Source organism: Carassius auratus, chromosome 3 (genome assembly GCF_003368295.1).
Source record: "Carassius auratus strain Wakin chromosome 3, ASM336829v1, whole genome shotgun sequence".
NCBI lineage: Eukaryota > Metazoa > Chordata > Actinopteri > Cypriniformes > Cyprinidae > Carassius > Carassius auratus.
The window spans coordinates 23,947,421-23,958,207 of NC_039245.1; the positions used below are offsets into that span (position 1 = coordinate 23,947,421).

The window sequence follows — 10,787 nt, forward strand, 5'->3', positions numbered from 1 at the left end:
TAAACAACATAATAGACTTAGAGCGATATAATAATGCGTTATGAATTATATCGCGCATTGATTTCTTGACGTATTCGCTTTAAAGTGAAACGCGCGCTTATTATTGCAATAATCCATCCAGACAGACGATTAGATATGCATTATGCATTGCTCTGAGCGCTGATATTTTATAACCATTTAGAACCGATCTAGATCAATTATTTTAATTTAAAAAAATGAAAACTAGCCTATTAAAATGACATTTTCAACAGATCTTGATCAATTATATTAATATGCGACACAAAGAGATTGATATTTTAATACATGTGCATTGATTTATATAATTTGATTAATGCTTTAAAACTTAATTTAAAGAACAAAAAGCTTGTTAAATGGACATGCACGGACCATTCTAGATCTAGATCAGTGTTTTAAGATATACACTATGCTTTAATTTGTATTTAGTATATTTAAGTGCAAGACATAAAATCACTATATTTAACGCACCCAGTGCATTTTGGATCTGCACGGTATGTTGGATATTTAAATGCATCAATTACAAGTGCCTTTCTGTCATGCAATCAGAACGAAACTGATTTTAGGAGAACACAGTCGATGTTCGGTTGCTGTTGCAATACTCCTTTGTTTACATGCAAGTCCTCCAGCTCGGCGGAAGGTGGCTTTTTGGTAGTGCAGCGCTGTGTGTGATTCCTACCAGCTGTTTCCCGCCTTGAAAGACATCCGATCAGCTGCAAACACACACATGCAGAAGGAGGGAGGGAACGAGAGCGAGCGCGCGCCACACACACTACGAGGGAACCCCATCAGCTGGAAGAGTAGAGTAACCTTACAACTCAACGCTCATGCCCGAAATCAGCAGGACAGGCACAGGACTGCTTCTTAAACGAGACCGGGACACGAAGAAGCTGCTTTGTTTTTAAACCTATAAAGTACTAGAAGAATCGAGGAGCCAGAGCTGGAGAGAAGCGGGGAAGCATGGAGTACTTCATGGTGCCAGCTCAGAAGGTGCCCTCCTTGCAACATTTCAGGAAAACCGAGAAAGAAGTCATAGGGGGCTTGTGCAGGTACGAGAGACCCTCTCTTAACAAATGCGCACGCATATGTTCGCGATTCTTTAATCGCGCGCCAACAGTAGCAGCGCTACTACGAGAGTAACCTGCGTGCGTGATTTCTGTGTTATTGTGTACACGCGCTTATCCAGTGGCTTAAGACAGGACGGATCCCATGCGAGACTCGGTTTTCTATATTTAATACACCTAGCAGGGCTCTATGGAAGACCCTTGGCTTGTCAGGTCAGTGTTACATATGAAATATCTCCGCGAAATCGATGCGTTTTGTGTCTAACAAACACAAACCACGTGGTTGCTTGCACATACACACTCCACGCTGCTGGTTTCTCGCGTGTATTTAATATCACAAACCGCGCGTATTTCGTTCCACCAGTAAATTTGTCGTGATATAGAGGGGTTTGATGGTTGGAAGTGTGTTTGGGCTGAAACTCTGCGTGTTTTCGGGGCTTATCGTTAAGTTATTGTGGGCAGTGCGGCCATGCTTGTGGCTCGTGCATTTGGCGTCGTCTGTTTCTCATCGCAATCAAATATTAAAAGTCTCCTGACTACCGTTGTATACAAGTTTCCCCGATGTATGAGGCTGAAATGGGTGTTGAGCGCGAGAAATCTCGCCGTGCGCGCGGCGGGACCGAGATCAGATGATATTTGGACTGCGTCGCTGCTGCCGCATGGACGGAGGAAGCGCGAGAGGCGCATTGTTGTAATGGCGGACCGTTTCATCCGTGAACACGATGTTTTTTAATTAGCCCAGCGAGTGTGTTGATTATCTCGCTCGATATTACAGTTTCGGCCCATTGTGAATGGAATATGAGGTTTTTAGTGGTTAGTAAATTAATAACTGGTGTTATTTTAATAAGGGGGTGTGTATGCCGTTGAAGGAAGGCCCCGTCAATGCGTCTGCGATCCATTCTCGGAAAGGGGGCGGGGCCAGTGAGCCGATTAGCGCAGGGCGTTCTGGGAATTGTAGTTTTTGCCTAAAGTAAATCGCATACAAATGAAGCGTCTGGTATCAGTTATGTTGTGCTGTTTTTCATTACCACTGTGGACACTTTTCAGATTTACATGTAATGCCATGGCTCTTCAGTGTATATAAGTTGAAGTACTCTAAAGAACATAGAATATATATTAGTTATCTCATCTTTTTGTTTATGTTAAAACCAACATTTAAGTTGCCAGTGTTTTGAAAATGCAGGAAGCGGAGACAATTCTTCCTTCACTTATAGATTTAATATAGTTATTAAAGTCCAGTTTATATATATATATATATAAATAATTATTAGTATAGCAGTTTTTTTTTTTTTTTTATATAATTTTTTTTTTTTTTTTTTTTTTTTTTTTTTTTGAGTAAGAACACTCAGGCATATGACCAGTGCTCCATAATATTTGGTCAGTTTTATCATATCGATACACTCTTGTACTTTGGCCTATTGTCAACTGTAATCTGTCTAAATAATTAAAATTATTATTTTAAACATTTATTAAGTGTTATTTTTATAATTAGATTAAATAATACTTTTATTCTTATTGTTTAATTATTATTAATAAACATTACTATTATTTGTATATTATTAAAACATTATTATGGTTTAAAATATTATTTGACATAATTTAAATTGTTTTTATAGGTTCACTTATTTAATATAAAACATTTGTAGTACTATCTACCATTTAAATTATATTTTTATTAGTATTTTAAGGCAGCTTTAATTACACAAAAGGAAAGTCTCCCACTCCATGCTGAAATGTAAACACTTAATTTGACCATTTTATGTTCGTGCATGAAAAGAAGCTGGGTCATATTCAATGCACATGACTGGAAACGGCTGATCTGACCGTATCTTGCCTTCCACTGTTGGCTCTAGTTGTGATTTTGGCATTGGATCTGTTTGCTGGATTTTGAGCCGCTTGGATGTAGGGAAACCTCTCTCATGTGCGCCGGCACAATTGTTCCCGTGTTTGTCCTCACACAGCTGAGCCGCTGCTGATAAGAGAGGCTTTCCAGAGATACCCTGTGAGATGCCCAGACAGGGAGGAAGTTCAATTAGGGTCTGATTTCCTCAGCCAAAGCATGCATGTGATCGTGCGAGGCAGAGATTTCCAGAGGCTCGAATTTAGAGACAATGGGCTTCAATGAGCATTCAGGAAAGTCGATATTTTCTACTTTGCACTCCGATGTTTCTCTCTCTCAGGGTTGCATCCTGTTTTAGAGATGTAAGCAGAAGGAACAATAGCTTTAGTTGTTATATTATAACCCGCATCAATTTCAAAAAGAATGAATTTTGCATTATTAAACTTTTTTTTGACTCTCCTCTTCACAGTTTAGCAAACATTCCCCTGACGCCAGAGACGGCGCGGGACCAGGAGCGGCGCATTCGGAGGGAGATCGCCAACAGTAATGAGCGCCGGCGCATGCAGAGCATCAACGCTGGCTTCCAGTCTCTGAAAACACTCATCCCACATAGTGACGGAGAAAAGCTAAGCAAGGTGAGTCCGGCAGACAGAAAGAGTGCAAGCCAAGTGTTGATTTAACTCCCCCTCATGTTATTCCAAAACCGTTTGAATTTAAGCTCTAAAAAAAGATGAAGCGACTTAGAAGAACAACTGAAGTTGTCAGCATAACATCTAATGCTATAGAGCAAGTCTTCATAAATAATTCAAGTGTTGAGGTTGGGATTTGATCCATGACTCGCTGAGTCGAATCTGATCTGTTCAATGTGTGAATGAATCATTTAGAAAGGTTTTGAGAATCAGATAAACTGATTCATGGAAAGGATTCAACTCTTAAAAATGATTCACTCACAAACCAGAGAAAGTTCACTGAAAATCTTGACATGGATTTATTAAGATATTCAGTAAATATATATGCTCCATTCTAGAGTCTATTAAACCTATGTGATAGTGTTTATATATATATATATATATATATATATATATATATATATATATAAGCCATTATTCATTTCTAATCTTGCCATCTGCTTTTGTTGCTTGGAAAAATCTGCATCAATGTTTTTAACGTCTGCTGAAGGTTAAACCTGTTTGGGAAGGCGTGTAAGTAACGACAGTATTGTTTTTTGGGTGAACTATTCCTTTAAATAGGTCAAAAGTCAATTATTGTTTTCTTTAGGTTTAAATAAAGTCTGATTCGTTTTCTTTTAATTCCTCACCATTGTTACCATATGCTATACTTAAGTTTTAAATACCATTCAAATGGTTCTTGAAAGAAGTCTCTTTTGCTCACTAAGTCTACATTTAATTTTGTTTAAAAATGCTGTAAGATACAGTAAAATTGTAAAATATTATTACAACTAAAATTACTGTTTCCTGTTTGAATATATTATCAAATTAAATTTATTTCTGCGATGCAGCGCTGAATTTTCAGCATCATTACTTCACGTATCACATGATCCTTCAGAAATGCCGATTTGATGCTCAAGAAACATTTCTGATTGTTATAAATGTTGAAAACGGATGGAACTACGGATGGAAATTAGCTTTGTGCTAAATCCGGCATATTTACGTTCAATTTTGATTGTACGTTCATGAATATGCACTGTCCCATTGAAATAAATATGCTTAATATTCCGATTAATATTGTTGTGGAAACAAGTAGAAAGCATTCATTTGACCGGATTAGGCATCTATCACACGGTGTTCAGGTTGTCATTCAGATGGGTGTAACGTGTGTCTCTCTCTCTCTCTCTCTCTCAGGCTGCCATCTTGCAGCAGACGGCTGACTACATCTTTTCTCTGGAGCAGGAGAAGACGCGGCTGCTCCAACAAAACACCCAACTCAAACGCTACATACAGGTCAGGCTCCTCACAGAGATATAACGGATGGCTGTTATGAGAACATCTGAGATCTTGATACCCATCTGTTTGACTGCGTATCCTGTATCTGCCCTGGGTTTGTTTCCTGTGGTCTCATGTTTCCCTCTGCCCCCCTTCAGAAGGAGTTCAGCGGCTCGTCCCCGAAGAGGAGGCGCGCCGAGGAGAAGGACGAAGGGATTGGATCTCCAGACATCCTGGAGGACGAGAAGGTGGAGGATCTTCGGCGAGAGATGATCGAACTCCGACAGCAGCTGGATAAAGAGCGCTCCGTTCGCATGATGCTGGAGGAACAGGTGCGTTTCTGACCCGTGTTAGCGCTTCGTTATCAACACAAGTGTGAATTTGGGATATGACAATTAATTAATTAATCTGTATTTATTTATTTTTCTCTGTTGGGTGACAAAAGTACCAAATAGTTTATGAAAAAAACAATTATCAGCAGTCAGTATCAGCCAATTTTAGTTGTTTTTAGTAGATGTGTATCTCGGTTTAATAAGATTATATTGGCATCATAATAGAGATAAAAAATCAATATCAGCCATATATTAAATAATAATATATATATATATATACACACACACACACACACACATACTCACACAGACACACAATTTTACATATACAAATATAATAAATATTCACAATTAACTGTAATTAAAATTAATGGGATTTAGTTTTTTTTTTTTTAAGAAATGCATAAAATGTTGTACATGTATATAGAAGGAGAAAGCATTATAATTAAACATTATTTATAAATAGGTTTTTATAAGTATTAGTGTGATTTGTAAAGGATATGCTCAAAAAATTGTGGTTTTGTTGTGCTAAATTAATATATTGTCGATCGTAAACACCGTTTTAGCTTAATTTGTACCTCATTACAGTGAGTTCTCTCTCATGGTTCATTTGTTGTTATTAGGCAAATTTAGTAAATCTCAACAAAAACTGATCTTGATCTGTGGCCCAGTTTTGCTCTGCTGTCTGTATCTGAAATTGGATATTTAATAAAATATCACAGAAGGTGCGCAGCTCCCCAGAGAGCTCGAATAGTTTCTGAACATCACACTTGAAGAGCAAATGAAACCCCGATCTCTGCTGCTATCCATGAAACATGCTAGAGAAACTTCCTCCGGCAAACCGAAAGAGGAAACCCTGCTCTTCTGCGTGTGTGTGCTGACCGAGGGTCTCTCTGTGTCTGTCAGATCCGCTCACTGGATGCACATCTGTACCCAGAGAAGCTCAAGGTGATCGCTCAGCAGCTCCAGGAGCAGCACGTGCAGACACAAACCCTGCTTCATCTTCAGCAGCAGCAGCAAGAGAGCAGCTCACCTGATCGCAGCCCGCAGGTCAGACAGACTCTCGCTCTCACCGAGAGACTAACCTCGACTGAAATACTCCGATCTGATGTGTTGATCCACTAGAGGGCATGAGTAGAGTTAAAGATGACCTCAAATGACATGAACGAACCTTTTAACTGACAGATCTCTGAGTGACAGTATTCAGATAATAATGTAGGGCAGGTTTTTAAAAAACTAAAAATATTAACTTTTATTCAGCAAGCATGTATTAAATTGATCAAAAGAGACAGTATGCAAAATGCATCAATATTTCAAATAAAAGCAGTTCTTTTGAACTTTCTATTCATTAAAGAATCCTGAAAAAAAATGCATTGTGGTTTCCACAAAAATATTAAGCATCCCACCCTTTTTTTTTTACATTTATGCTAATAATAAATATTTTATAGGCACGAAATCAGCATATTAGAATGATTCCTGAAGGATCATGTGACACTGAAGACTGGAGAAATTATACTGAAAATTCACAGGAATAAATTACTTTTTAAAATATTTTCTTATTGAAAACATAGTCGAGAGGGTTCTTTTGAATTGCATCAAAATACCCCAAACATTTGAACGGTAGTGTAAATTTATTTCTCTTGAGTAATGTGCACTGATGAAGCATGCACAATAAGAGCATATTCATAAAGTGTCAGTTCTGGTTTCTGGTTGACTGTCTCGATGGAATAGTTTGTAATGTATTGTAACCCTCTGTCCTGCGGTGTTCCTCAGGTGTTTTCTCCTGCCACGCCGCCTGCTCCCACACATCACGCCACAGTAATCGTTCCCGCCCCTGCGCCTCCGCCCGCTCCGCATCACGTCACCGTGGTGACCATGGGCCCCGCCTCCGTGATCAACACCGCATCCACATCTCGACAGAACTTGGACACCATTGTGCAGGTACAACACATTTCTGCCCAGCTCATGAAAATATCTCAAGCTCATGTGAACCACAGACCCTATTCTATGCATTTAACCCAAAAAACTTGAGGATGGAACCGGATGTGCTAAAATGCTCATTTCCTGTCCTGGCATGCAACAGTTATGTGGTCCCTGCAGCACTATTACACCCTATTCTGCTCCACACCTCAACTTGTCTTTTGTTGGGAGACCTGTAGACCACTCTGACCCAATGTAGTGCAGAACAAGAGAAAATGAAGTATAGAATTTGGATATTAAACAAGTCACCTTACATTTTCTTCCGTTTTTCTTGCAGGCCATCCAGCACATCGAAGGCACGCAGGACAGGATGGTCGTGCCCGAGGAGGAGAAGCGCCGGGCGGTCATCGTCACCCCGGGCCGTGTCCTCACAGACACCGGCGACTCCGACACCGCCTCTGACAACGAAGGATCTGAGGACTGTTAACTGCCCCGGTCACCCCCCACCCCCATATCGGCCCACCACATGTAACGGGGGGCACAGAGAGAGGGCGAGGGGTCTAGGGGTCTGTGGGGAAGGGCCTCCAGCAGAAATATTCATTCTTTCTATCTCCTCTCTTTTTGTCGCTGTCTTCTTCGCACTCGCATACGGGACTCACAGACTCAATGACTTGAAGGTTTCTTGAAGGGGGGGGATAAAAAAAAAAGAAAAAAAAAAAGCAGATGTGCTGCAAACAGACCGAGCACGCTTATGTATACTCGCACAGTACACTATAACCCCATAGCACTCTGGTAACTTGTTGATACGTTCATATGCTACAGCTGTTACTCATACTCCGCTGAACTGGCTTCTGTTTCACCAACGTACGCTCCCATGTAAGCGATTTTGTGAGGAAATCACAAAATCTCAGTCAGAATCCCCCACAGGTCTTCCGGGCCTCTTGCTTTATCACTTCCTGCTCTACATCCTGCCCATAAGAGGGCAGTAGAGTGCTCTGATCGGAGGAATCCCATTCCCACATCACATCTCGTAAAATTAACCTTTTGCCTCACCCTCTGGTTGCATCATATTCCTCTTTCTGTTCTGGGGAGGCTTGAAGCATCACTGTGAGCCAATGAGACTTCAGAAACCTGTTCCACACTATGGCTTCCGAAACATTAGAGGAAATGTTACCTTTCTTTTGTTGTTGTTTTTTTTTTTTGGCGCAGACTCACCCCTAGTTTTCCATTCGCCGGCGGGCATCTTTTGATTGTCGACAACGACCGCGACTGCTTAGAGGGGCTTCGTGTCGCGCACTTTTTTTGTAAATAACACCGTTATTGTGCAAAGAGGGAGGCTTTGTGCACTTAATGTCGCTCACCTTTACTGGGCTGGGTTCCCAGTATGCATGTTGGTGCAGGGTGAAGCACTCTCTCCGTCTCGTCAAACGCCCTTGGTCCTGTCCTCACAGATGATTTCGAAATTCTGGCCGAATTTGTCGTTTGTATGTCAAATGGAATAAGCTAACCGTCAGGTAGCTCGTACCTGAAAGGAAGTTAGTGTGTTGCTTTTAACACACTTGCTAATGTAAACTTTTTTTTTGGAGAAAGTGTGGAAATAGCACTACCAGGGTTGTCGTGGCCCGTTTTTAGCCTATGCAGCTCTTTTGGTTCTCACCCCCTTTTTAGAGCGACTTCGTTGCCCATTTGGTCTTCTCCCGGAAGTATTGTCCTGTCCGTTTGTCGTGTCCGACGCTCTGTAATGACGTTTACGGTGACACTGAAGAGTGACTAGCCCGTAATCATGTGCTCTATCTCTATGCACTCGCTGGTTCACTCGGCTCGCTTGACGCCACGCCAGATAATAAAGTGCAAGGTGGTGCTACTCCTGCTTGAGCTCTCCGGATAAGCCAAGGATGTCCACTCTGGTTCATGGAAGGCTATGGTCCTGCAGAGTTTGGTTCCAACCCCAATTAAAGACCTGATTAAAGGATTACTACAGGTATGGAATGGAACAAGTCAGAGCTAAACTCTGCAGGATGTTGGTCTTCGGGACCAGGCTTGGACACTCTTGGGATAAGCCAAGCGTTTATGTGAGCTCCTCATGCCCCTGGTGGGATTGAGAGACTTGACTATATTCTGTGCGGAGCAATGGCCAGTGGTTTGCCTTAACACAGCTTCAGTGTGCACTGTGAGACACAGAGGCCTGCCTTAAACTAGCCCCGAAGGTGGCGCTAGAGAGCAAGGCCGGAGGGCGTTGTTAAGACATGGCGCCCCATGTTCATCTCTTCTCGCGGTTCACGTTTACAAACATTCCAGAACAGTCTACGGTTGTGTTTTGCGTTGGGTTTGTCAATGCTAAAGTCGGCAAGATTTGGTCGTAGACGATGGTGAGGGGTGTCTTTTCTTATGACTCAAAGATTGGAAAGTGTGCATGTCCCCCTTCCCTTACGAAATATTACAGGGAATCTTTTTGCTGCTGGATTTATCAGGTGCTGTCAGCACGCTGGACCTTGTCATTCGTATTGCGGCAAAGACTGCAGGGAATCAGGGCTTCCAGAAGAACGGACTGGTCTAATATTGGCAGATTTTCTTTTTTTGTTAATTTGTCCTCGCGCGTTTTTATCTGGATAATGGGTCATCGAGACTAGCGTCTTTTCACGTCAAGTCTGTAATAACGGTTTTGTCTTCTCTTTCGTTCTCCCTCGTTTGAACATTTCCTCTACCGAAGCCACAGGGTGTCTGTTTTTTGTGTATTTTCTACTCGCAGAAATCACTGTAAGAAATCTTGAGGACATATCAGAGATTGTCGAGGGAAACGGGGACGATTTTATGAACCTGAAGCACTTACTGTAGTATAAAGAGGAGCGACTCTTGTTTTCAAAGAGCTGTTGTCCTCGACCGAAGCTCTTCTCGCTGTGACCTTTGAACCACACAGCTGTGTTTAGCCCTCAACGTTTGTCCTGGCACACCACACGTCCTCTGGCCGTCTCCACAGTCTCCAGACTCGTCCTGTCTCTCACCCTCTCCCTCTTTTACTGTCTGTCATCTCTTTTATGATTTTTTTGTTTCTATTTTTGTTGTTTTGTTTTTTATGTGGGACAGTCAGTCCATTTGGTTGAGAAGCTATTGTATTTTTTTTTAATGGGGAAAAGAGGCACGTGCCTTTTGTAAAAACAGAATAATAAAGTTTGTACTTTGTTTTTTACAATTTCTCGGTGTATTGCGTACATATTTCTTCAATGTGAATTGTGCAATATGCATTGATTTTATTTCTCATGTTAGCCATGAACATTATAAAAAGCATTGTTAAGCTCTGCTAGGTTACATATCGAGTAACAAATCAGTTTTTATTTTTAATTACAAGAGAGATGTGTTGCTCTGGCATTTAAATTGCATTTTGGTACTTCATAATTAGTAAGACATGCTCAGATTTTTTTGGTGTTACTACTGAAGCGTGATTGAGCAACACCTTGAGTACTCCCAACATTTTATTATTTCCTCCATTATGACATTTAAATGATGAGCTGAAAAGCTTTTTTTTCATCAGGAAAGTGAGTTATTTGAAGTAAATGGTTTAATGCTACAAAAGAAAACCTGAACTTAAAAAATAAGCATGTGCATCATTATTTGGCACCAAATTAGAAGCTCATGAAAAGTTATTTTATTCAAGTTTTTTTTTTCTCTCACGGAT

At 40.9% G+C, this 10,787-nt stretch overlaps 1 protein-coding gene across 2 annotated transcripts; it reads left to right on the forward strand.

Annotated features, from left to right (window-relative positions):
- The first annotated feature begins 614 nt into the window (after positions 1-614).
- On the forward strand, positions 615-10,301 carry tfap4 (transcription factor AP-4 (activating enhancer binding protein 4)). 2 transcript variants are annotated; one of them, XM_026215724.1, is made up of 7 exons: positions 623-1,064; positions 3,389-3,554; positions 4,782-4,880; positions 5,021-5,194; positions 6,101-6,244; positions 6,968-7,135; positions 7,452-9,245. In XM_026215724.1, exons 1-7 carry the CDS (start codon positions 976-978, stop codon positions 7,599-7,601), a joined length of 990 nt encoding a protein of 329 aa, XP_026071509.1. In that variant the 5' UTR covers positions 623-975; the 3' UTR covers positions 7,602-9,245. The 2 variants fall into 2 exon arrangements, with proteins under 2 accessions (XP_026071519.1, XP_026071509.1); XM_026215734.1 differs by lacking the exon at positions 6,101-6,244 and having other exon boundaries at positions 615-1,064; positions 7,452-10,301.
- Positions 10,302-10,787: the final 486 nt, after the last annotated feature.

Coding starts and splice junctions, on each gene's coding strand:
- tfap4 (XM_026215724.1), top strand. CDS start 976: ATGGAGTACTTCATGGTGCCAGCTCAGAAGGTGCCCTCCTTGCAACAT. Junction 1,065..3,388: donor GTCATAGGGGGCTTGTGCAG/GTACGAGAGACC, acceptor TCCTCTTCACAG/TTTAGCAAACATTCCCCTGA. Junction 3,555..4,781: donor ACGGAGAAAAGCTAAGCAAG/GTGAGTCCGGCA, acceptor TCTCTCTCTCAG/GCTGCCATCTTGCAGCAGAC.